Below are 27844 nucleotides of genomic sequence, written 5' to 3' on the forward strand. Positions count from 1 at the left end.
ACAAAAGAAAAAAAAGAAGAGAGAAACAGCCAAATATTGATTGGAGAACAAACTTTGGTTGGAGACTTAAAATGAAATTTACAGATTAATTGAATGTTGATTGGAGACTTGATATAGCCATCGGCTTCTACTATTGGCTTCTTCTGATGGATTTTCAAGTGCCTCGTATTAACTAGTCAGAAAATTTGATAGGCTGAAATCTAATATGATTTTTTTTTATTGAGTAATATGGTATGGATGCTTAGCTTTATTATTTTAATGAAAAATTTACAATGTTTATACTTCCTATTTAAACAAATTATTATGGCTAATAATGGTAAAAAATAAAAAATAATATCCTTTTAGTGCGATATATGACTAAATAACCTGTAAAGGTTTTGGGTTATGATTATTGCATTGTCATAAGAATGCTATTGAAAATATAATTTGATATGCGCCTTTGCTCAAGCTTCTAGATATCAATTTTTTGGGGGATAAAAATGATAGTAAATTAATTAAGAAAATATTAAATAAAATAATAGTGATGATAGAAATCACTATTTGTTTGCTTCATTTTTTATAAATAAGGAGTTTTCAGAGGAGGGGGCCATTGGTTAGAGTTGCCACTTGCGCAAAAGGCTTAGCTATAGAGAATTAAGATGCATAAACATACTTTTATCCTATTAGATGAAGAATATGGATGAGTTGGTAGGTCTTGCTTAAGCTCATCAGGTAATAAGATTAAAAGGGCTTCTAGAAGGATGCATTATAGGGATGAGAATATGTGGCTAGAATTTACTCATTTGAAATGAGTGATGGAGACAAGGCCAACGCTGGTCAGCTTGGCCCAAGTAGTGAGTCTAAATGGTTGGCTAGGGATATGAGTTTAGCGCATATAGGAAAATAGAAACATGTGTACAGAAATTGGCCTTTGCATGAGCTAGCGGGCTATATAACTATTCAATAGTTTTAGCCTTTTAAAGTAGGGATTAATTTGGAAATATGAGGTGCAAAAAATGAAGTAGGCATAGGGTGTTCAATGGTTGAGATAATTTGTGTAGCCTAATTGGTATGAGTTGCACAATGCTAGGTCCAATTGCGTTGCCTATACACCATTTGAGCTCCGCTTATCGGGATCAGTTTGGTTACAAATTGGGTTTAGATTCGGATTAAGGCGGAGGAAACTATTGACCCGAGAAGCAGAAGGACCATTGGAGGTTAGGCGTACCCGAATCCATTTAAATTTGGCATAACAACGGATTCGAATAACAACAGATGGGGTGTTTGCAAAATTTGGCATACCCATATCCAAATCCATTTAAATTTATACTATTTGCATCTATTCTAAATTTGATTAGAAATTTGTTAAAAAATTTCAAACCCATTCTAAAAATAAATAAATAAATCATTAAAAAAAAAGTAGATGTTAGATGTCGGATATCTGAAAAAATTCGGCCGGCTGCCATCGCTTAGAAGTTAGAGCTCTCAGTATCGTTGCAACCTAGGAGGCCCTCGTACCGTAAAACAACGTTAAAACAATGTTAAACCAGATGATTAAGGTCCTGTTTGGGGGAGGTTTTGGAGGGCCAGAAAGCACTTTCTGGCCCTCCAAAAGTACTTTTAGATGAAAAACTGTGTTTGGTAAATTTTTCAAAAAGCTCCAATTTGGAGCTTTTGGGAGGAAGCTGTTTCAGCTTTTTCGGAAAGCTGTATTTTTGACAAAAATGCCCATATTAAAATAACATAATTACATAGTTTGTCCCTTTATAAACCTAAAAATCTGCTGGAGCCAAGAACCCTAGCCGTCAGACTCCCTTCCGTAAGAAAAAGTATTTTTCTTTTCAATTTTTGTATGCATATCTTGAACCACATTTTAGAAGAAAAAAATTTTAATCCTTTTTCATACCTTCCAAAATCAATCTATTGTTTTTTTTTTATCATCAACCTCGCGGCCCACGCTGAGGTCCTCCTCGAGCGTGGACCACGAAGAAGAGCCCCTAGACCGCGAGAAATTATTTTATGGAAAATTATGAAAAATTATTATGGAAAATTATTTTATACTAATAATTATAATATTTTATACCTTTATTTTTGTATTATACTAGAAATATAATATCATATTATATTATATCATAATACATTAATATGTTATGTTAAATAATTTAATATTATGTTATATTATGAAAAATTAATTTATACTAATAATTATAATATTTTATACCTTTATTTTTGTATTATACTATAAATATAATATCATATTATATTATATTATAATACATTAATATGTTATGTTAAATAATTTAATATTATGTTATATTATGGAAAATTAATTTATACTAATAATTATAATATTTTATACCTTTATTATTGTATTATACTATAAATATAATATATGTTACATTATATCATAATACCTTAATATGTTATATTAAATAATTTAATATTATGTTATATTACTAAATATTAATTTACTCTAATAATTATATTACTAGTATGCTATATTAACATAATATTATTTTATATTACAATAATATTATACTATATCGTATATTTATGTATTAATTTATGTTATGTTTTATTATGTTCTGTTGTATAATACTATGCAATGTTCTTTATGGTAATTTTGTCATATAAAGTACTTTCTCAGTTTGTTTACCAAACACAAAACAGAGTACCACAGCACTTTACGAATATAGTTACCAAACAGCAAACAACTTTTTATAACAACTCTACTTCAGACAGCTCTACTTCCAACAGCTCTACTTCTAACAGCTCCTCCAAACAGGGCCTAAATCACAATAGAGGCGGTAACATTCTGTAGAATCTTGAATCAGTCGTTACACGTGAGAGGAAACTTCACTGTCCGGGCGGATGGCCATCGTCCATCCTGAATCAGTCACGTGCCTCCAACGTGTCCAAACCCTAAAAATGTCCGTTTTCAATTTCTACCATATTTACATCTAATATCCTTCTTCGCACGTGCAAATCTTTACTTCACAGTCAAGCGAGTTCCCCAGTCCAACCCAATTCTTGATCTCTCCTGAACCTCCTCCCCTTTCCGTTGGTGCCCTCCTCCCTACATTCTCTCTCGCTGTCTTCGGGCCACCGCCGCGCTGGTCTTGTCCAAAATGGCCGCCCATCTCTAAGTCCATCCACCACGCACTCTCCCTGCAAATCCGAAAAGGGAATCCAAAACCCTCTTTGGAGCGGCCGAGAGGGAGAGGGAAAGGGGGAAGGCGAAGCAGGGCGAGAGAGAGAGAGAGAGAGAGAGAGGAGGATGGTGTTCAAGGGCCGGTTCTTCTCCTCGAAGAAGTCGGATTCCTCTAGTCCCGACGGATCTAATAGCCCGAAGACGCCGACCTTCGCGTCCCCCACCAGATCCGAGAAGAAGAAGGTCAAATCGGACCCTGCCGTCGGCCGCCACACCCTCATCAAGGACGCCGTCAAGCAGCACCAGCACAAGAAGAAGGAGGACAAGAAGGACAAGGAGCGGGACTCCAAGGGCAAGCAGACCGCCGCCGCCTCCTCCTTCAAGGCCTCCCCTCCGGCTGCCGACCTCTCCGCCCCGGCCAAGATCCGGAGCGGGTCGGCGGCCAAGGACGGTGGGGCGGCGGCGGCGTCAGCGCTCTCCCCGATCCTCGCCTCCTCGCTCGGGCTGAACCGGATCAAGACGAGATCCGGCCCGCTGCCGCAGGAGGGCTTCCGCGGGGAGCACAGGATCTCGGGCCTTGGCAGTAGCAACCTTTCCAGGGGCCCCGTGGAGGGGAGCTGCTCCACTTCGTCGTCGGCCGGGAAGGGGGGCAGCGGCAGCGCGAAGAAGGACGCGAGGGGGCTCGAGAATGTTCCCGAGTCGTGCGCCAGTTCTTGGGCTGACCATGGAGGGAGCCGAGCCAAGGGGCGCTCAGCGGCGAGTTCGGATGCTCGGCTTGGGAGCCAGATTTGCAATGGCGAGCATTCCGATGTTCAAATTGGTAAAATTACTGGTTTGATGCTATTTTCATGTTCAGGAGATTGTTCTCCATTCTGGTTAATTTGCTTAATCGCAAAACTAAAATGAAATATAGGCATTCGACTGAAATCCAAGAGATGCATGGTGTGGAATGCAATCCATTATAAAGAGTCGTTCCAACATTCACTCGGAATGATGTCATTATCTGAAATACCTATTTCATTATTTATGATATGGTACTAATTCCAGCAGGGGAAAGGGGTCTAAATAAGAAACAATTATTATTACATTCATTTCTGGTTTGGCTTTGTAATTCTGACATTCAATAAGATGACATCGCTTTCGGGACCTTCTTAAAGTATGCATATCCTAGGTACAGTAGTTGAATGGCAAGCTAAATGCAAAATATAATTCGTGCAGATTTAAAATGGTAGGTCCTGGTAGTACCACTCTTTAGTGGGATTTAAGTAGAGATATTGAAACAATTTAATTCGCAATTTTCCTTGCAATGTTAGGAAGGGGAAGATTAGGTTCATTGTTCATTGAGAAGGCATCTCTAGTTATTCCCATATCAGCCATGATGGGACCCTTGTGTCCAAGTCTATGTATATTCCTGTTTTATGTCTATCGGTGAATAAGATACACATCAAACACTTTAGGTACTTGCCAAATTATTTAATTGCAAAGTTTAGGGGCTGGTCTATGGTTGAACTCTTCTGGTAACATGTCCCATCCGCTATAACGTCATTAGAAGCAGGTTTCTCTTGCTTCTGAGCTTGTCGAATGATGGAAGCATGAATACCTTGCTAATATGTTATTTCATCATTCTCGGCATTAGTACCTTCTTAAATAATCGGATACAACAAATAGACAATCTCATGTATCATGATCTAGGCTGTTTAAGTTCAAAGTAATTGTCACAAAAGTGCTTACACCTTTTACTTTCACATCGAAAAAGTTGCAACCACCGAAACATTTGAAATCAAGAATGGCACCATGAACTAATCAATCACTAATAAGTTAATACTTAAGAGCAAAGAACATTTTTTAAAATTTTATATATCAAGATGAACCATTGTAATATTTTCTTTTAATATTTCTATACTACTACTATTTGATTTATATATGTATATGTATGCATATAATTTTGTTTTTTAGGGTTTTTGCCTATCTGTCCTTGTATCTTTTTTCTCCTCTGGCTAAGTTGGATAGGCATCCAATCCAACTTTGGCATCTATGTCCACGTAACTCTCCCCTTCCAAAATAAAAATCCCTCTTTTCTTGTATTATTTTATGATGACCTATGTCATTAGTATCTTTTGGTGATCTTATCATTGGGTCTTTGCACAAACTTTGAATTGCTCTTTAATGGCTACTTTGATGTGGTGATGTTTCTTAATTCTTTAGACCTTGCATAAGCACATCTTCCACTTGAAAGTTAAGCCTTATATGGCTTCTTAAAGTGTTGTGGTTGCACCAGAATTCTATCATGCCCTCGCACATGCTTTCAAAACATCTTTTGAACATTTATCCTTCCTACACTTTCTAGTTGGCTACCTATCAAATCTATATACATGAGACCAAGGTACGCTGTCTTGGTACTGGGCCTCGTACCGATGCCATTCTGTTACTGTATCGGTATGCCTGATACGGGGGCCGGTTCGGTGCACCAAGTGTCGATACGCTCCTCATACCGACTATCGGTATCGAATTGGTACGGTGTAGTACGCTCCATACCACCCGTTTTGGTACAGTATGATGTACCTTGCACGAGACATATTTGTCATAGTACAATCCCCATTGATAAAGTTTTTTTTTTCCCCATTTATGATATCTAATGTAGAATTTTAAATATGCTTAAGTTTCTTGACTGTGTAGGGATTCATGCTCCCTGTTACTTTAATGCCTAATTCAATTTCTTTTCTTTGTTAGGCTTCTAAGGCTAAACATCTTGTGAAATATCTAATCTAATTCTATAACCATAAAAGCCTATCTCTTTGCACTCCTGGCAAAGTAGACAACATAAATGTGCTCATTTCCCCCCTAGTTTTGTTAAAAAAATGGAGGTTTTGCACATTGAGTATCCTTGCTTGAGAAAATTGAGGTAATGGTTGGAGTAAGTTTGACCATAGTGGGAAGGTTAAAGGATTATATAACAGGCTTGTTCTAGTTGCAAGGGACTAATATGAAGATAGGTAGATAGCTGTGTTGTGCACTTTTATTCATATGTCTTGATATGTTGAAATTTATCCTTTGATAGAGATGCAATAGGATAGTAATAGAGCTATTCTTGTGTATTAAGTCTTGAAAATTTAGCTGAAAAGAAAAAACTTAGGCCATTTTAAGTCGGCCTGTTAGAACTCCTCTAGATACTAATCCTAACTTCAGATGTTCTCCAATTTTGTTACGCGTCAGATGAATTCGGGTTATTTAGATTACTCTTGGCTGAAACCCGAAAATATTTTGGTCAGCTTCTGATGATCTCAATTAGTTTGCTTCTTTGGCTACTAAGGCTCGCACTGTAATCTCAAAATAGCTTATGAGGAAGTCTTATGACCACAAGAGCCATCTATTTGCATTTCAAGATATATCTAGTCATTTCACATGAGAGTATACGAGATAAATGTTTCCCTTATCCGCTAATTTTGTCAAAAAAGAGAAGGTTGTGGACCATGAACATCGTTTTTCAAAAGTCAAGGGATGAAAATTGAAAACCTATGGTTGGAGCCAAGTTTTAAATCCTATTGGATGGGGCTATCTTGGTTTTCCAATGGAACAGGGTGCGCTGCCGTACCGCCCCATCCCGACACTTGGGATAGAAGATGTCCCAAGATGTGCCAATCTAGACATTGGAATGATGGCGGAGCGGTCCTGTCCCGACGCAAGAGATGATACCATGTCCTGGTGTCTCGCGAGACGTCCTGCCGGGACTTGGACCTTGATTGGTGCAAAGTTGGCCTTAGTTGGAAAGTGAAAAGGAGTATGGAAAATATTATTTTGGTTGCAGTTCATAAAGATGAGCATATACGTCTGGTGCTTTTGTTGTCAAGTTCCACTCATATGCATTAATGCTGAAATTGTCCTGTGTTAGAGACGCAACTTGTTGGTAATATAGCTTCTACTATGTTGAAGACTTGCAATTTTAGTTGGAAACAAGTTTCAAGTCATTTTGAGAAAAACGTGTCCTGAAACTTCCTGCAACATCAGGGCGTTGTCCAATTCTGCTTAGTTTGGCTTTAGATCAATATGGATAGATTACACTTGGCGAAATTCCTAACGAAATTTCCATGTTTTAAACCAATTGCATTTGATTGTTTTATTTTATTAGTAATAAAAAATATTTCATAATTAACAATTTCATGCAATAAAGTTTTATTATTTGTTTATGTTTATGAGAGCTTCTGCTGTTCTAAGTTGCTTAGATCTCAAACTGGCAAGTTGATATGTACATTGACTCATTGTTTTTATTTAAGAATAATAGTTTATAATAAGTAATTTTATGAAAACTTAACATTAATGTCTTGCTGTGTTTCATGTTGCGTAGATGTAGAAATGACAACAGAATTTATGCATTGATTTATTTATTTTTAATTAATTTTCAAAGTAAAAAAATGTTACCTAATATAAACATTGGTGTTCTCCAGATACTAGCTTCCATGTCGAAGCATGCTCGATAGCACTTGATAGTCATCCTCACAATAGCAATTTCTTGTCATTCATGTTTGTACTGTTTTATTCTAATTTTTTGTGCAATTTCAATACCAAATGAGATGAATTTGTGAATACCAAAGAACATTATATTGTACAATAGCATCGAACTTGTATTGCTTATATATTTATTTTTTGAATGTTATGTTTTAGTTTTTAATTTTCAATACACTTACATTTTTAAATAGTCCTTAGACCAGGACCATCAATGATGTAACTGAAAACAATGACGCTTAGTTGACACTTCTATTTAAGAAAAAACTCCAAACTTCGGCAATATAAATGCAATTGTCAACTTAAAGAATAAGTGGGTTTGTTGTTAGTGTGACCACTTGGTCAATATTGGGATCACTTGGGTTATGCAACAAAGCTTAAAAATGCAATGCTCCTTGCTTAGTGATGGTTGTGATTTTTAGTGGAGGGCAGTAAGATTGTTATGGAACCTTTGTTTGCCAATATGTTTGCTTTGTGGGTATCTAGTCTTGATCATGTATATGGAGGAGTGGGAGGTATAAGTTGAACCCAATGCTTTTTGTAGGTCATGAAGGAAGAATAAGATCTGCGATGGGTCTAGATTTAGGTTTTGGTAGGTATGATTGAAGTGGAGTATATCCTTGATTTAGGCTAGGGATCTCCAAAGCATATGACTTTTTGATAGTAAGCAATTCAGAGATAGTGGATCACATCTAACCGCTTGGATGACCGGTGCTGGGCCCCCGACCATCTGCTAAGGACTGACCTTATTTGACTTGTGTGGGCACCCACATATTAGCTCTATTATTTCAATAATAATTTCTAGCTTTCTGCAGGTGGGAAGAGTAGTGCAGTTCTTGGTTTTCTATCATAAAGTTGTGTGGTTAAAGATCGATATGCATACTACTTGGGCTAGTTTTTCATATGAAATTCTTGTTCCTTTGACTAAAGTGGATATGCAAATTTTCCTGTTGGAGAACATTGTGATTACAGAGCTCAGTAGTGGTTAGTTTAGAAGATTCTTGCACTTGGTGGCTCTGGTGTTGTGCTTTATTATTGGAACTAATTCTCATAAATGATTTTTGGCAATGTCATCCCATACCCCTGGAAGCCCTATTTTCACCTTTTCATTTCAATGATATAGTATACTGTATTTTAATCTATTGTCGTTTTGTTTGACATTGGAAGGTTGTTGATTTTTTTTCTTTTTTTTAGAGGGGGTGGGGGTGGGTGGGTAGGGGAGGTCAATTTAGGTGCTACCTTTGTGGTTTTGCCTCTGAACTATTCTATGACTTGGAAGATTGAGACTTCTCCAATGCAAGTGGTTGGGTGGAATGCTGAATCTTGTAGATATGCTCGGTAAACTTCTTGGTTTGATGGGTTTAGTAAACAGATGTGGGATGTGTAGGTTTTCTGCTGGAGTGCTGGTTTGCTGGTTAGTCGGTCTTTTCATGGCTTTGATGTTTGTTGATTTTATGTGGCTCAGTTCATGTATGGCAAAAAGGGGCATTTGAATGATCTTAACTGAGTATTCAGACGGATTGTGTTCGGTTCCTGCAGAACTGCTCGCTCACTAATTCAATTCGACATCTATGCAAAATTATTGGCATTTTTTTTTCCCACTAGTTCTGGTACATCAATGTGGTGACTTTAATTAATGTTGAAATAAGTTATATCTGATACTCTCTATTGATACCCATATTATCCTTCTCAGGGAAAACTAACTCATCATGGAATCATCCTGAAGATTTTAAAAATTCTGCTGCTTTCACTCCAGAAGTTGAGGTGTTACAACATTTAATTTTTAATGTTTTACATTCAAGCAAATTATATTTCTTACCACATGACTATTTGCTATTGATAGTAATGTGAAGAATTATTTAAATTGGCTGTCTTTACAGTGTCCATATGATGCTTGTGAAACTCCAAAGGAGTCTGAGTCTCCCCGCTTTAAAGCCATAATGCAGGCTACTAGTGCACCTAGGAAGAAGTTCCCTGCTGACATAAAAAGTTTTTCACATGAGTTGAACTCCAAAGGAGTACGACCATTTCCATTCTGGAAGCCACGGAGCATGTACAATTTGAAGGTAATCACACACTCTAGATCCATTTTTATTCTTTTGGAGATAATCTTGATTTAGTACTTAGGTTTCTTTATAATTTAGGAGCACAGCTTTGGCCATTTTGTTCATATGCAAGCATGAAGGCTTTTGGTGGAAAATAGTTTATTGTTTTATCACTTTATCTTTGTTCTTTACAGGAGGTGTTAAAAGTCATTCAAGTGAAATTTGAGAAAGCAAAGGAAGAGGTGAACTCTGATCTGGCAATTTTTGCTGGGGATTTGGTTGGTATAATGGAAAAAAATGCAGAAAGCCATCCCGAATGGAAAGTAACCCTGGAGGATTTGTTGCTACTTGCTCGGAGCTGTTGTGTCATGACACCTGGGGAGTTCTGGCTTCAGTGTGAAGGCATAGTTCAGGATTTGGATGATCGGCGTCAAGAGCTTCCTATGGGAGTTCTGAAGAAACTTCATACCCGTATGCTTTTTATACTTACTCGATGCACAAGATTGCTTCAGTTCCACAAGGAAACTGGCTTTGCTGAGGATGAAATTGCAATGAACCTTCAAGATCCTAAAGTCATACATTCTGCTGAGAAAAAGGTTGCATTAGGATTTGGAAGAGATGGAAAAAGCATGAGGAACTCTGTTGATGCAACTGCTTCAAGGAAATCTTATAGTCAGGAGCAGCATAATTTAAAATGGAAAAGAAGCCAAGAAATAAAGCCTGTCAAATTTTTTTCACCATTTAATGCGGACGTTGAAAAGGATATGGTTTTGCCTGCTAGCAGAGAACGTATGGCTTCTTGGAAACCTCTACCATCTCCTGCAGGAAAAGTCCAGAAAGAAGCTAGCCCCATTAGAGATGATGTATCCATCAGAAAAATGGATTCTTCAGAGATATTGAACAAGAGACAAAGTTCAGATGCAGACTTGACCACAATAAATCCTCCTGAATTACCCAGTTCCAGTGATTCTTCTGTGCACCCATCAGTTCCTTCCAAACATCAACACAAAGTTTCTTGGGGTTACTGGACAGATCAGCAGAATGTTTCTGAAGAGGGTTCTATTATGTGTCGAATTTGTGAGGAGTATGTTCCTACTTTGTATGTGGAGGATCACTTGAAGATTTGCGCAATTGCAGATAGGTGCGATCAAAAAGGTTTGAGTGTTGACGAACGTCTCATCAGAATTGCTGAGACTCTAGAGAAGATGATAGAGTCATACTCACAGAAGGATCCCCCAAATGCAGTTGGAAGCCCAGATGTGACAAAAGTTTCTAATTCAAGTGCCACTGAAGAATCTGATCTCCTTTCTCCAAAATTTAGTGATTGGTCTCGGAGAGGGTCGGCTGATATGCTTGATTGTTTCCAGGAGGCTGACAACTCTATTTTCTTGGACGATCTGAAGAATTTGCCATCAATGACATGTAAGACACGTTTTGGTCCAAAGTCTGATCAAGGAATGGCTACATCATCAGCAGGCAGCATGACTCCTCGATCTCCTTTGATGACACCGAGGGCCAGTCACATAGACATGCTTTTGGCAGGGAAAAATGCACTTTCTGAGAGTGAAGATTATCCACAGGTGGTTACTATCTAATTGAGCACAATTTTTAAACTTCTACATAATCCCCTTATATTCTTTTTAATCCTCCCATATATACAAGTTTTGGATTGGAAGGAGAATACATGGTAAATAAGTATTGAAATGGATTTGGTAGCTTTCTGTTTAGTTTGTGGCTCTCATAGATTCATATCTATGTATGTAGGTATCTACCTATACATTTATACGCAACACACACACACACACGCGTGTATATATAATATTGTATATGCATTTGTTTATGTATATGCTAGTATAATTTTATGGATTTTAAGAGAACTCGTGTTTGTTATTTGACTCTTCTATGAATTTTGCAAGGTTGTTACTTAGTGAGCTGTTAATGCATGTAAATTTTGTTTTTCCTTGCATGGGTCTGATAGAACATTCCTCATGGACTTGCTTTCATGAAAGTGCTTGGGGTTATAATCTTCGAGCTAGAAAAGTTTCTAGAGTTCTAAAGATACAGTTGGCGGGTTACTGTGAAACATAAATGGCCACTGTATTCAGGACATGCTTAATGAATGTGCCTATGCTTAATATTGTGTCTTCTTGCGCTAGAGCGGATCTACATGCTGTCATACTTTCTCAGTCTTAGTATAAACACTTGTTTACCTTTCGCACTAATCTATCTTTTGATGGCTTAATCTTAACCAAGTAGCCTTATCCATCTGGATGGGTTGGCAACTTGGCATTGTGGATCAAGTTGTGACCCAATATAGTATGAGAATTCGTTAACCTGCTCTGTACTTGATATCAACCATTTATGAATGTGCCAGATTCCTGGCTGAGGTGGACGGTGGATATTGCACAATAGCGAAATCACCTGTGAAAATTAAAAGACTAGTTGGTTATTAGAGGGACCTGCCTTATTGGTTGTAATGCTGAAAGGGAGGGACAAATGCATGAACGCCATTAAAAAACTGCTAATATTTACGAAACCATGCAGATTATTTATTTTAGCAGAAGAAAATGCAAATGCTTTAGGCTCAACCTTGATAGTTGGTTATTAGAGGGACAAATGCATGAATGCCATCAACAAACTTCTATTATCTATGAATCTATGCAGATGGTTGATTTTACTATAGGAAAATGAAAATGCTTTGGTCTCAACCTTGATACCAAGAAAATACTTCAGGGCCACTTGTCATAAGGGGCTCGGCGCTTTTCGCTCTGATCTGCCTGTGAACTGTGCCGACCCCATGATTCCTGCCAATCCCCTCTTGATATATGGTGCATGAGTTACCAAGGGTTTTTTCTTGGTACCAAATTTGGGCCCGTAGCATTACTCACAAGAAAAATGCCTTGGTGCCCAACTCTAGTTTTTTAAAAGAGCTCCTTTGCTTCGTATAATAAGGGGATCTGTGCTCTAAACCTCTACTCTGGTGTATATTGCACTGACCCCATGAATTGCACAAATTACCTTGTGCCACATATGACAGAGCTATTCTTTGGTGCCATAGGCTTTATAACATTGCACTCAAGATAGACTGCTATTACACAGTTCTAATAGAGAAATTGTACATAAAATATTCACTAAGAATTCTCATTCTCTCCTGATATGACACAGATAGTTGAACTTGCTGATATTGCTCGATGCATAGCAAATAGTCCAATGGATGAAGAGCAATGCTTGTCGTATTTGGTTTCCTGTGTAGAAGATCTACAAGAAGTCATGAACCGTCGGAAGTTCGAGGCGCTTACAGTGCAGACATTTGGCACACGCATAGAGAAGCTTCACCGGTAAGTATATCTACCAAGTCATCTATCACTTGCTATTTTCCTCTTTCATGTCTATTCAGAAGCTTTAATTCATGTGACTTGCTACTAGTTAGTGGAGTTGAAGCTCACATAATTACTTTTGATTGTTCATGGAAGCACTATAGAGGTTATATCTCTCTTTATGTTCTCATAGTCGAAATTCTTATTTGCTTTCCACAATTTATGACCCTGTAGGGAGAAGTACTTGCAGCTTTGTGATGCAGTTGATACTGAAAAGGTTGATGCATCAAGTACTGTAATGGATGAGGAAGAGGATTTGGTTCGTAGCTTGCGAGCGAGCCCTGTTCACCCTACCATCAAGGATCGAACATCTATTGATGACTTTGAAATTATAAAACCTATAAGTCGTGGAGCATTTGGTCGGGTTTTCTTAGCGAAGAAAAGAACAACAGGGGATCTCTTTGCGATAAAGGTATTACATTCAGGCCTACAGTTGCTAATTGGATGTTCTTTTTTCTTAGGAGATTTTGTACGGTGCCTGCATATTATGAGAAACATTTTGTTGGAGTACCACCTTCAGTATTTTTTTTCTCTTTTTCTTTGTATTGGTGGTTTTTCTTGTTCTCTCATGATATATTCCTGTGCTTTCTGTTATAGATCTATGATGCTCATAACTTTCTTTTTTTAAAAAAGTGGCTTCCTTGAAATTATGGCTGATGGATGTGAGTATCTATTAAAAGTGCATTATATGCCTTTTTGCACTCTGTTCATTCCCTGGGTTAAACCAAAGATCCTTTAGCTGATCAAAGTAGGTCATCTAGACACCACTGAATAGTGAAGAAAATTAGAAAACAAGGGTACTTAGATTTTAGAAGCTGGTCAAGTTAACTGATCAAACTGATTAATTGATCTACTTTTCCATAGGTCCTGAAAAAGGCAGATATGATTCGCAAAAATGCTGTTGAGAGCATATTGGCTGAACGTGATATCCTAATCACTGTCCGGAATCCTTTCGTGGTAAGCAACCTAACTGATCAAGGTTATTTTCCCTTTATTAAAACTTTAAGATCTTTCTCTAACTGTAGCATGTTTGCATTAGGTACGATTTTTTTATTCTTTCACATCCCGAGAGAATTTATATCTTGTGATGGAGTACTTGAATGGAGGGGACCTGTATTCATTACTGAGAAATTTAGGCTGCTTGGATGAAGAAGTTGCCCGCATATATATTGCAGAAGTTGTAAGTTCATCTATATAAAAGGAAAATTTGGTCCTTATTCATTTGTATTGTTGATCTTTCAAAATTTGGGTGTAACCCTGCAGGTCCTTGCATTGGAATACCTACATTCCTTGCGTGTGGTGCATCGGGATTTGAAGCCGGACAATTTGTTGATTGCTCATGATGGTCATATTAAGGTATTGAAAATATTTGTCATATTACCTTGGAGGAGATACATGGTGGTAAATTCTCCCTAGGTTATAATCTTATTTCGAATTTCAATATTGGAAACTTAAATATCGAAGACGACAATATATATCTGTGCATGCATTTTAAACTATTTTGAGTACTATGATCTGTATGATGAGATGAAAATACAGAAATAGAAAGTACTAATAATTGGTTCACTGATATGCTTATTTTTTATAGTTTAACTTTGTTTTTCCGCATGAATCCCTAAGAAAAATCCTTTGCCGATTTTTCTGATATGCTAACTTACCTCAGGATTCATAATTCTACATTTGTAAGGACATCTGGGGCTGTGTTTTCCTATCACTTTGTCCTGTGACCTATGGCACATAGAGGAGGAGGAAAAACTCCGTGTCAATCTTCTCCTCTTTTATCTTCATTGAGACTATTCATAATTCTTCTTGAATTGTAGAGGATTTCTATTATTTGGATGATCTTAGACTAAGTAAACAAGAATACAAGTCTCTCACCATCCTACTTGCTGGAACCCTTGCATGTTGCCTGGAATACCCCTCTCCAAGTAAAAATTGCTTGGTGCATGAGTATAGGACCAAGTGGTAGTCTGGTAGATTGATATCATGTTTAGAACTGCTTGTATGACATTATCAAATTTTACTGATCTATACCTTGATTAAGCTGATACATCCGCAAACCGATGGAAGTCTGTCTTCGATAATACATGAGAAATTGATGGTCATCCTTTTGGCCCTATGCAATTGTAAATTGTGAGACTTGGTGGTCACACAGATATAGGTGCCGGTGCTCCTTGCAGAAGATATAGGCCCCAATCTCTTCAACCTCCTTATCTAGATGATTAATATATCAAGGATTGAGAAGCTCAAGGCCTATACCAATTTTGTGCTTTGTTCTGATCATGTGTGCAACTAAGTGCTATTGCAAAAGGGGAAATTTGAATTTCTAAATAAAGACTAAATGCTTTGATATGCAGTGGCCAATTTCTTTTTTTTTTTTGTAGCAATTATCCATTTTTTTTGGCATTTGTGCGCTAGATTTTAGGATTAATCTTACTTTTCCTTGACCTCGTAGAAGCACAAGATATATTTCAGCATTGTTCCCACTCGAAGATGGTCTAGTAGCACCCTTTTTACACCTAAACAAATAAGTTGTTTTGGGGGTACTTTATTGTGTTTGATCTAGAAGGATTGCCAGACTAGACATGGACGACTTTGACCACTATAGGTAGGTTTGTACATGGTCTAGGAGCAAGATCCTCCACATCAAACGGCTGAATCATGCAACAAAATTCCTAAGGTGTCATAACTTGGCCATATGATGTCCGATTGAGATAACTTCGTTTTTTGAATCGAGTAACTTTTTGAAATCTACAATGTAATGGGCTGAAAGGGTGTGAAGCACTTAGCAATCAGCGGCAAATAACATCATTTGAGCCTTGAAACATGCCAATCAAAGTTAAAATTTCTTTCTCAAGAAAAAAAATTTAACTGGGTATATCTCTCAATATTTTAACTGGGTATATCTCTCAATCTGTGAAGAATTAAGCGAAGTAGCTGAATACAAGGTTGAGGTAGAAGTCGAGATCTTTAAGATTTTAGCCTTTCTGTAATTATTTTCACTAATCATGTCTATTTTGGGAAAGTTGTAACCTCTTTTAGTTGTGTAAGAGCGAATCTTACTGGTATAAATAGAAATCATGTAACTTAGTTTTATTATCATTAATGTAAGAAAGGGGACTTATGCCCTAGTTTCACCAATTATCCTATTTGCTAATATTCTTTTAAGAGATTAGAGTTGGGAGAAATGAGGGAGTTTCTTCCTTCTCGGTTGATTCGATGTTTTTGGGTGAGGATTTTGTGTAGAATTCTAGTCCTAAAGATAATTTCTTCACACAGTCATGAATAATTTAATAAATCCACCCCAAGATATGATGATCCTTTGTGCTCTATCAGTCAATTCACTTTTGAATTAGGAAAAAAAAACACCTTCTGTTCTTCAAAGAAGACCCAAAGAACAAAAAATGAATTTACGATGACTTTCTAGCTTTAAACTGGTGTTGGCTGATGATGACTTTTATGCCATTAGGTTGTTTGACAAGCTTACGGGCCTCCCAAATGTGAGTGAGTCTATTCTCTCTTTAAGAAACAAGTTTGAAAAAGAATGGGAGAAGATTAACATGGAAGTCCTATATAGCATTTTTTTGAGGCCATACCAGTTCATGTTGGTTCATAGGAAACTGGAATAGACTAGTATGGATGATACAGTTGCCCTACTTCTTGGCTGAGGCAAAAGGTGTTGGCTACTACAAACTGATATAGACCAATTAGATCTACCGTTGCCGTACGTTTTATACCAATACTTGAATACTAGCAGATGACTATATTTGTGTTTGCCCAACCTAAGAGCATCATATCCTTGGAAGAGATATAAAAAAAATTAAGTTTTGCGAACATACTGGGAGGTGGATATGTTTTAGTTAATTTGCTTGCTCAGTATCTGGGTTGTGTAATTCCTTTCTTTTCATCTTTTGATACCTTCAAATCTTGTTCTTGCTGACCGGTACATGCGAGACCAGATACTAACTAATATTGAATAGGTCAAATAACTAGAAGGAAAATATGCAAAGAATTCAATTGTTGTATGTGTTTCCATGAGATGCTGGTTTTATGTTCAACCTTGGGATGTCTTTCTCCAGGTGTTTGAGAAGGAAATTTTTATGTTTTTTTTTTTGGATAGGTGGCTCTCCTACCATTTCTTTCAAAAAGAAGAAAAATCTACTGTAGGTATTTTATATTTGCAATATATCAAGAATGTTTCAGATTATGTGATCCTTTATGAACCATGCTCTGTGTGACTATTATTCTTCTTGTAAGATATTTACATAGAGTTTCTACATAGGACCTTCATTGATGACAAGGATATGTCATTTTGGTATGAGAAAACTAAGGGGACTTCACAGTTCATGGCGTGGTGCTTAGACTTGTCGCTTCCTGGGCACAAATGAATGGAAAACAAAATATCGAACACCATATGGAAAGTAGGAATTAGTGAGTTGGGGGAAAAAGATGTTAGAAAATATCACAATTGAGAATCTAGTGTTGTGAAGGGTATCAAGGGAACTTTATCTCAGCTTTATTCCTGATTCCCATGTGAATTCCATGAGATGAAATCTTATGCTTTCATCGCTTCAAAAGGTTTGTATAGCAAACTCGGTAATGAGTGTATTTTCTTAATCATGTCAAATTGCTCATTAGAAGACTTAATCATTCTGGTTTTGGTCTCCCTCTCGCTCACTCTCTATAGCATTTATGGATTGACTCTTTAATCTGTTTTCTAATTTATTTATAGTTCACAGATATTGCATGCTTAAAACCTATGGAATATTTGTGTTTGAATTTCATTGTCCTAGGTACCATTTCTCAATGATCTGCTCCACATTCCTCTTTGACAGCTGACAGATTTTGGACTTTCAAAGGTTGGCCTTATCAACAGTACAGATGATCTATCTGGTCCTGCTGTCAGCGGGACATCATTATATGGAGAAGATGAACCTCAGGTATCTCCATCCGAGCACTTGAATCAGCGAGAACGACGAAAGAAACGCTCTGCTGTCGGTACACCTGACTATTTGGCACCGGAGATCCTCTTAGGAACAGCACATGGTTGGTATAACCTATGCAGTATTATCTGGTAGCTATTGAGCCTTTTCTTATTGACTTGCTGCTGCTGCTACTTGAAATTATATTATCATGTATTAATCATTGCAGGTGCAAGCGCTGATTGGTGGTCCGTTGGTGTTATTCTTTTCGAGCTAATTGTTGGAATCCCACCATTCAATGCAGAACATCCTCAGGTTTTAAAAGAATTTTTTGCTTGAAAATGTCCAAAATTTGTATAAACTGCTATAATCATTAGACAGCTAGTTAAACTTGAATATAAATGCTTAATTACTTCTAAGACTAGTTTAATTTTTTGTTGATTAGGGAAATAATAAAATACCAACAACTTAACTGTCAAAAAATTAACATGAATACCATTTTCTTAGTCAAAATTATATGACCATCTGAAAAGGTTAAGGGATGAAGTATGAACACATCTAGCATTTTATTGAAAAAAAAAATAGATTATAGACAATATAATGTAATAGAACTTATGATAGTTATTAAGAAACTACTTGTGTAAAAAAAATTAAATGATATTTCTTTAGGACTAACATAATTTTACGAGATTAATGGACCTTAGATATGTAAATTTAAATTCTTTTATTTAATCCATGGACTATTGTAATTATTTTAATAGTTTTATTAAGCTGTCTATATAAATAAAATATAATATATAAATGGAGATGCAATGCTTTTGTGGAATGTTATCGTTTATCATAGAATTTTCCTTTTTTGCTGTGTATATATTAAAAATTAAGAAATTTAAGTGATATTAGTTTTTACTGATACAAATTGATCAAATTGATCTTTGATAATTCTAAGTTATGAACTATTAGAAAAAATAATGATAAAATGTTATTGTTGTCAACTTCTTGAACCGCTTAAAAAACTTCAGCATATATCAAATATAATACTAGGGCACTTAAATCAATGACCTTATCACATTTTTTTTTGGCTAAGATATTAAAACATAGGAAAAGAAGTCAAAAAATAAATTTTGGAAGCCAAAATAGGTCGCACGTGGGATTAGGGGGATAGCTGTGTCCAAGCATAATGGTCTGTGCTCTTTGTCAATACTAATTGGAGCTAAGAGGAAGGAAGGATTTTATGGGGTAGGTGGACTCCTTCCCTTTTCTCTTTTCATTCGCATTGGTGACAATGAAGTGGCCCTCACTTTCCTCCTTCCACTTCCATCTACAAGGACGGTGGTGGAACCAATAGGGGGAATGAGACTTTGATCTTGAGCCCACTAGTTACATGCACAACTTCTGCCTAGACAAACACGGATCTGCCGAGTCTGGTCCATTTATAGCTTTATTCAACATTTAACCTCTTGAAAATATATCATTGTCTCTGAAATTGTAGGCTGTTTAATCTCTTGAGTACGTGGGCTGTAATAAAATATCAATTTTCCATACTAGATACAAGCAACTATCTTTTCTCTTTTGCACTTCTAACATCGTATGCTAGATCATATGAGAAACTAAACTTATCAATGCCAGAATATTCCTTAATTTTCAAAATGACATTTGTTTATATAAGAATTTTCTTTTGACAATTCTTTTTTATTGAAGTTATAATAAAGTATAGATGATAACTTGTTTTGTATAAGAATTTTCTATTGACAACACAATAAGCTATCATAAAATAATAAAGCTATCGTAAAATACAGATAATATGATCATGATGAGGGGCCATAGGTGCATGTGTTAACTAACAAACTTGAACTGTGCATCCAAATAATAGTCAACAGAATTAGCTTATTAGTCCTCTTGCTTTATCTTATTGAATCTACTGGCCATTTTCTTGATTGCATATATCTCACACTAGATCTAATTGTGCATGTTTTGTACCTAATTATTGGTACTGGTATCATAACTGCACACATTTATGATGGCAAACTGAGATCACTTTATATTATTCTGTCGTAATCAGTGAAGTAGAAAAAAATGCTACTTTCTTTTGTGAATAGACGTCGTAAGAGGAACTACTTCAATTCTGTATGCGTTATGATTCATTTTGTTTTGTTTAGTTTTGTACAAGGAAGGGACCTTTCCCTTTCTATGTTGTTCTTTTATAATAGCACTTAGTAATATCAAGCTTAGTAAATGGGAAGCTTCACCATCCGGGTAATGCTGTAGATCACTATTTACATTAAGATGCATCAAATTTAAAGAACCAATTTTATTTAAGGCAGATTAATAATTCAACATGTCTTTGCTCTTGTTGATATATCAAGACTTGAATAGGTGTCTCAAAATAAACATGACCTGACTATTTGGACCCATACACTGAGTTCATACAAACCTATGGAAAAGGAAATAAGAGTTCGGTGATGTTTGTCATGTAATCCATAAACCTTGGTGAGTTTCATTAGTTAAGGCATTTGATAGCTAAAAAGCAAGTTTGTTGTTGGCACCTCTATGTAAGGTTTTTAGTTCTATGTTCGCTAGCTTCAACCATGGAAAACGGCTGAAATTAGAGAGAAATTGGTCAGTTTCAGTTGACACTAGCTGAGACTTGGGCATTTTTCTTTTATCATTTTGATTGGGATCGAACTGTTTTGACTGCACGTGCTTGTTTCAGCTGAAATTTCAAACCTTGGTTGGGACAGTCAAACTTGCTAATCGAATGAAAAAAAGAAGCAACTATTCCAATGGGTTGTGATTCTGGGACATGGTTGATTAAACCAATTTGGCAGTGACAATGTATATGAAATGGCATTTGAATAGGACTGCACGGATGTGAGGCTTCCCTTTGTCACTGGTCATCCTATTTTATCTTCCCAGTTGGCTGGCACTTTGTGATCACTCAAACATTTTAAAACTGGATTTGCTAGTGCATCAACCACTTTCACGCCCAATGTCATGATTTTCTGAAATCAACCATGAACTTCCATGATGACAAATTGGTAGCCGCCTTAGATTGTGCAACCCCATAAACAATGAAGTAGCATAATGTTGTATGAGGAACTCCTGCAATGTCTTGTCAATCACTCTGGTATTTGTTTCTGCTATGTTTGTTCATTCCTGGAAGGCTTCACCACTGCAACTTATGATTTTTGACAGTGACACTATGTTTGAAGTTCCAGTAGTGATATATATATATATATATATATATACACACACACACACACACACACACACACACGCCAGCTTTATCCATGTTGATATATTAAAACATGAATGAATTTCTTAAAATAGGCTTATGTAATTATTAGCTTGTAAATTCATTTTATGGTAGAAAGTCAGCAAAATAAAAGGGCAATGGCTTATGTTGTAACCTAATCAACTGTTGGAATAAGATATGTCAACATAACTTACCGCTTAACCATAAACATAAATGAGTTCAGGCATGTTTAGGCTCAACGGTGTATGGTTATAAGCATTCTAGTCCATGATTGATAGTGCAGAGATTTGAGAAGCACATCCAGTAGTGCAAATGGTCATTTAAGTTAGTTGATATTAGTAATGAAGTAAGAATGCTGCAATGCAGGTTCTTTCCCTAGCCAACAAAATAAGCTTTACAGTCAGCCTACTATTCTCCCTGATTTACAGACAAATCTTCCTTCTATACTCAATGCCACTTGTTCTTTATGTGCTTCTTGCATAATTCTGTTAAAACATCTGGACTCACACTTTGTGTTTTACCATACTATTGGGCTGTACTATACTGCTAGCTCATATCCTACTAGTTAGAATAACATGGACCTTAGTGCATAGATGTTGCATTAAGGGATCCTCTTATACTGAGCCATTCTTCCCCTTACTCATGTATAAGATAGGGCACTTAGCCTTTCTTAATTATTCTGCAGTATCCCAGAAGTTCCTCTTCAAGATGGCCAGCTGAATTTTAGGAGCACACCTTATAATTCCTTGAATATATTCAGACATGTGGTAACTTTGGGTTTATCAGTATCTGGTTTAATTGGGGCTCAGTATCTCATTTAAGCGAGGGGGCAGCTAGTGACTTTATTGGCCGTTATCATATTAGCAGAATGTGTTTTTTTGATAAAAAATTAGGGACCATTACTAGAAGTAAATATACATGAAATGTGGATAGGCACCAGAAAAGTATACATATATAGTAGCTTGCATAGTTGTCCAGTTTTAGATTTGTTAACTTATGAAACTAGAGATCTTACTAGTTTGCTCTATAAACCACATAAATTTCAGCAAGTGGATTGAGTTACATTGTCATTTATCAGTTTTCCTTCTAACTAGATATGTTGAAATCATAATTACTAATTTTCTTTTTCTATTTTGGTTTTCCCGCTTGTAGACAATCTTTGACAATATTCTGAATCGTAAGATACCTTGGCCCCGAATACCTGAAGAGATGAGTTTTGAAGCCCAAGATCTAATTGACAAGTAAGAATGCCTCTTCTTATGATTTTAGGATGCTCTCTGTGCATCCTTTTTTTCTCAAACAGCTTCTGTTTTACCTTGTGATGTAACTCTTTAATCTTGGGACATTGATGGAGACTTTTAAAGTTGTCAACAATTTTTACATGTGGTTAGAAATTGTTTTAGCCCGTCTTTGTTTTTTAAACTGACATTCTTGCCGTATAAGCCTATCAGTGTTCTTGCTGAAAATTTCTTTAGGTGCATCTGTGATATGCTCTTACGATATTTGTGTTACATCTGTTCATCAAGGAAAGTTTGTTTTAGTGATTAGTGCATCTTTGTTTTGATGTATAAAGCTGATTCCATGATATAGCTGGAAAGAACGTGAAGCTTATTACTTACATTATTGAGTTTCAATCTCCCACAAACTTTGTGATACTATTATTTTTTTTGCTGTTTACTCCATGTGAATTTAGTGGGAATATTCTACCTTCCTGTGGTAGTAATGTAGGGCATCTGAAAGAATAAGCGGTATGTCTAAGAACTTGGGCAAAATCATTAAGAAGTTTGAAAGACATCTTGTGGTCTCTATAATTGTCCATGTATTAAAGGTTTACAAACCTTTAGCGAGTCCTGCTTGGAAAATTACTTTTTTGACCGAACTCTAACAGAGTCTTGACTTATAAACATAAACAGGAAATTCTATTTAACTTTGGTGGTAGTTATCTTGGAAACCTTGTCCTTCTAGGACTGGTAGGGTGCTGGAGACAAGCCATTACATTTTTTAGGATGACATGGGCAATCAACATAGAATCCTCGCCTATGATAACTGTCTTTGCAAAATGTCTAATGGTGTTCTGGAAGCATATGCCCTTAAATTTGGGTTTTCTTGCTCAGCCAAGATCGTTCTAAAGGTAAGTGTCTTTCTCTTTATTTTATTTTTTTTAATTTTTTTGGGGGTTGGTGGTGGGGGGAGTATTTTCTATTTTGTATGTAATTTGTCAGGCATCTGTGGGCAAGAAGGTTCTCTGAATTTAACCTCAGGTATTAGGGCAGATTGGATATTAGTAGTGGTTTAGCTATTACCACATAGGCAGTCCCATATGTTGGGGTGCTACAGGTGTTGCTTAGACTTGATACCCTATTAAACTCTTCATTTCTATACTCCACCTTATTTCTACGTATCCAAAACACCATTTCTGTTCTCTTCATTAGAACCTAAAATTGGCTTTTATGTTCATTTCTATTATACATTTTCCTAGTTTAACTAAACTAAAATTATTTCAGATGTTAATCTTTCTTTTCAGATGTCAATTTGCTCAGTCAAATTCTACAGCTCCATATAATTAACAGATACTTTAGAGCATTCTTACTGATACCTAGTGGATAATTTTTCTTTCAAATTATAGAGGTGTTAGAAAAATTGAATGACTGGACGAGAAAAAACTAGAGCCTATAAGGGATATAAACTCACCAAAGTCTATGGTTTATGCCAGGGTTGTACATTTGATGTTTTCGATTCTTCACGTCTTACTCAAGTCAGAAGTAGAGGGGTATATAATTTGACTGCCTGTGGTAATATGGCTCGTGTGTCTTAAGAGTTATGAAGCACAGAGATGCATGTGATGTATGAATACAACTCGACGCAGATGTGTTTATATGACAGATCTTTAAAAAGAGGATACAATATGGTTGGTTGTGGCAACATGCAAATAAAATTCTACATTACTGGATCATCACAATAGATAAATATGGGTTACATAGCTAAAATGGTCCGTACTCCATGCAAGAACGTCAGCATTGCAGCTCTAAGATTAACCATCCATAGTGTCCATTTCTGAAAGGGCGTCATCTGTCATAATAAAAAGAAAAGATGAAAGTTTCCCCTTCATACGAGTAGTATCCAGAGCCTTTCTTTTCTAAGTTTTGAGAAATACGATACTTAATATCCACTATGTATCAAACATGCATGGAATTTGATGACTGTATCAAACATGCATGGAATTTGAAGTCTATAAAGATCCTAGTTTCTAATGAATCTTGAGGACACAAATCTTTGCTCCATTTCATACTTGTGGCAGCATGTTTGACAAAAAGCACCTTCTTGGCCAGTTTGTACAATACCAATTGTACTATTTCTCGCAAGTGTTATGACTACAACAATAACCATCAAGCCTTGCCTCCCAATGATCACAACTAACTTTTCATAGTTCTTCCTCTAAAACATCATTAATTTTATCTTTTGTCTTCACTCCTATTTCCTGTTTTAATATTTGATAATTGGTTATGCTTCTGTATTATCATTCTCTTCATGCATTTTTTTTGTATGTCTACACTACTTAAGATATTAAAAAAAAAACTTCATTTGAGGTTCCATATTCAGCCAAATTGTTCCACCAATGATGAAATGATTGGTTCAGAGCAAGGTCCGCCGTACCGGTATCGGTAGGCGTACCGGTGGCATCCCGTACCGGTCCCATACCGGTTCTCTAACAATAAGCTACTGGTACCAGATTCCACGCTGATCCGGTACCGGTCCCAGGCCGGACTGCCGGTACGGTAGACCATGGTTCAGAGTGTATAACATGCATTTTTCTAAATGCAGGTGGATCAATTTTGCAGCCATTAGTTTAATAAGCATACTGATTTTCATATTATCACTAACAACTTGTCATATGGAACTTTGCGTTCGATAATCTTAAAGTTACTGCCCACTTGCAGATTATTGACTGAAGATCCTCACCAAAGGCTTGGAGCCAAAGGCGCATCAGAGGTGAGTTTCTGCTATGAAAGTAGCATGATTGGAGCAACAATTTTTTCTATAGCAATGTTTTAAAGTTGCGAGATTCACATATTTAATCTCCCCCTCAAAAAACAAAATTTTCAGGTGAAGCAACACGTATTTTTTAAAAATATTAACTGGGACACGCTTGCCAGGCAGAAGGTGATTCTGTTAATCATGACTTGTTTCCTGCTATATAATTATTTCCTCTCTGTTTAGTCGATCAATTTCTCTAATGCTGCCCCTTTTGCAGGCTGCATTTGTTCCCTCATCAGATAGTGTACTTGATACTAGCTACTTCACTAGCCGGTACTCCTGGAATCCGTCGGACGAAAACATATATGAAGCCAGTGAGTTTGAGGATTCCAGTGACAATGGAAGCATAAGTGGAAGCAGTAGTTGTGTAAGCAATCGTCATGATGAACTGGTATGAACTATAAACAAATCACATTTAATTTTTTTTTATTTTTCTGTGATTGATGAGTTTACTCGAAAAAGCCTCGAGGATTCAAATGTAAAGTTGTATGCAATTGCTGGTTTCGTTATATTAATTTAATGCTCAATTTTTCTCTCACTATGCATATAAATATGACATCTTCAAGCTCAATATTCTTTTTGTACCTAATTTTGCTGAAAAGAATGCTGAAGTTATTTTTCGGTCAACCATGACAAACAGGGGGATGAGTGTGGAGGTCTTGCTGAGTTTGAATCTGGCTCATCTGTCAATTATTCATTTAGTAACTTTTCGTTCAAGGTAAGCATACAACTCAGCTGCATCAAACCCTGTTTCTTTTAGAATTCTTTTTTTGTTTCTCTCTCTGAAATTCTAGCATTATTTCACCAATGCTGATGTTCATCAGGGTAGGGCATGACCAATTTACTCCTAGGATAATAGACAAAGTAAAGGATCAGAAGAGACACCCTCTCTGTAATGTGGGAACTGAATCCGATTCGAAGATTTTTTGAGATGATCTGCTATTACAATTTTTGAATAATTCTCTTGGCCTGCAGTGCCCCTTGTGTCATGTAGCTTAAAGTGATCCCTTTACAATTTCCATTTCCAAGAAAAATGGCAGAAGCTGTAGTCATTTAGGCTAGTTCCAGATCATGACCAATATGAGAGGTATCCAAATCTTTTGCCTTGAGTTCCTGCAATGGATGCTTGAATACTCGGATCTAGAGCTACCTTACTACAATCGTAAATGATTATTACTTCTGCAAGTAAAACAGATGGGATTTTTTGCCGTTGAAACTATCGCTGAACCACATGTTCTGATTACCAAAGAAAAGTCGGACCAGTTACTGCAGACAGTTTCTAAATAGAATCCAAATTTCCCAAAATTAAAGCAGACCAATAGTTTTTATGGATGAATGGAGTAACCTGCTGGAATGAGTCGTCGTCTTCTTGACTTGTAGAATGCTCTGGTGTTAAACAGGGTAACACCAGCAAGTCTAGTGTTTTAATTGTTGACTGGGCCTTCAATTTAAGTCAGCATCATGGAATAAGGGTATCCATTTGCTGCCTTTGTTGAGTTCAGTACTAAAGAATTCCTGCTTGCATGCTTGCTGCATGTTGCAGTTCAAGAAAAAGACCGAGTTAGGGATAAAAGAAAGCCCACATAGAACTCCCACAGGTTTCAAACAATGAAAAAGATTAATTAAATTTTTTTTGGTAGGTATACTGTGATTTAACTATGCATCTTTTTTTTTTTTACTTCTGATTTATGAATAACTGGACCCCTCACTCTATTGCTTAAACTTTCTTGTATATTGTGCTTAGAATCTGTCTCAGCTTGCATCAATCAACTATGATTTGCTCAGCAAGGGTTGGAAGGAAGATCAACCACCAAAATCTGATACTTGAGTTACCTTTCTATTTTCAAGTTTCCATTTTACATGTGAGCCAGACGCTTAGAAATCTTGGTGATCTCATTGTACAGCTTGTAAATGTAAGCAGTCACCACTGATGTGAATTTAGTTCCAAGTTTTTCTTTTCCCCTGTTTTTATTGTATCAAAGCATACTGATTCCCGATTTTTGCCTTTTCAGATATAGAAGCTCGAGGCTGGAACTCCAGGGATGTGCTTTTCCTCATACAGGCCACTGCTCCTTTGTCTGGAGCTGCCTACGGTTTTAGCAGAGCCATTTGATTTTTCTTGATTTCCTATGGTAAATTCTGCCATCAGATGGCTTCGACCATTGGTCCTTTGCCGTCAGATGGAATGTACATGTTTGCAAGGGGATGTGGATCAGATTTTCTTTTTTTCTTTTTACTCGTCGATGCCCCTTGAAACTAGTTGATATTATTTCCCCTCGTGGACTTATTTGACTGTTCTCCGTTAGAGAGAGAACGAGAGAGCGCATGGCCAGGGAAATGATTCATGAACTTTGATCACTGGTCCTTGCCGTTCGGGTGGAACGTACATCTCATATTGAGCAAATGGATGGATGAATGGATGGCATCCCCTTTTTATTTATAGATTCCCATTTTTATGCCTGTACAACTGCGACAGAGTTGAGATTGTATATACACAGCCCGTGAAGGGCATTCTTCAAAGTCGTCGTGAACCATTTTCCAAACAACGAAAACCGACAGTTTGCGCGCCTGGGTGGCACTGT

At 36.7% G+C, this 27844-nt stretch overlaps 1 protein-coding gene across 2 annotated transcripts; it reads left to right on the forward strand.

The window, feature by feature from the left end:
• Positions 1 to 2965: 2965 nt before the first annotated feature.
• Positions 2966 to 27704, forward strand: LOC103695655 (putative serine/threonine protein kinase IREH1). 2 transcript variants are annotated; one of them, XM_039128978.3, is made up of 18 exons: positions 2966 to 3950; positions 9324 to 9394; positions 9511 to 9696; positions 9870 to 11255; positions 12841 to 13013; positions 13227 to 13464; positions 13917 to 14009; positions 14092 to 14232; positions 14316 to 14408; positions 17888 to 18098; positions 18204 to 18289; positions 22380 to 22468; positions 25166 to 25217; positions 25332 to 25388; positions 25480 to 25653; positions 25903 to 25980; positions 27007 to 27175; positions 27275 to 27704. In XM_039128978.3, the coding sequence occupies exons 1-17, from the start codon at positions 3257 to 3259 to the stop codon at positions 27088 to 27090; spliced, it is 3906 nt and encodes a 1301-aa protein (XP_038984906.3). In that variant the 5' UTR covers positions 2966 to 3256; the 3' UTR covers positions 27091 to 27175; positions 27275 to 27704. The 2 variants fall into 2 exon arrangements, with proteins under 2 accessions (XP_038984906.3, XP_088578252.2); XM_088722126.2 differs by lacking the exons at positions 27007 to 27175; positions 27275 to 27704 and adding an exon at positions 26087 to 26371 and having other exon boundaries at positions 2968 to 3950.
• The last annotated feature ends 140 nt before the right edge of the window (positions 27705 to 27844 follow it).

Source organism: Phoenix dactylifera, chromosome 5 (assembly GCF_051530095.1).
Source record: "Phoenix dactylifera cultivar Ajwa chromosome 5, Ajwa_hap1_PhDact_Kaust_v1.1, whole genome shotgun sequence".
Lineage (NCBI taxonomy): Eukaryota > Viridiplantae > Streptophyta > Magnoliopsida > Arecales > Arecaceae > Phoenix > Phoenix dactylifera.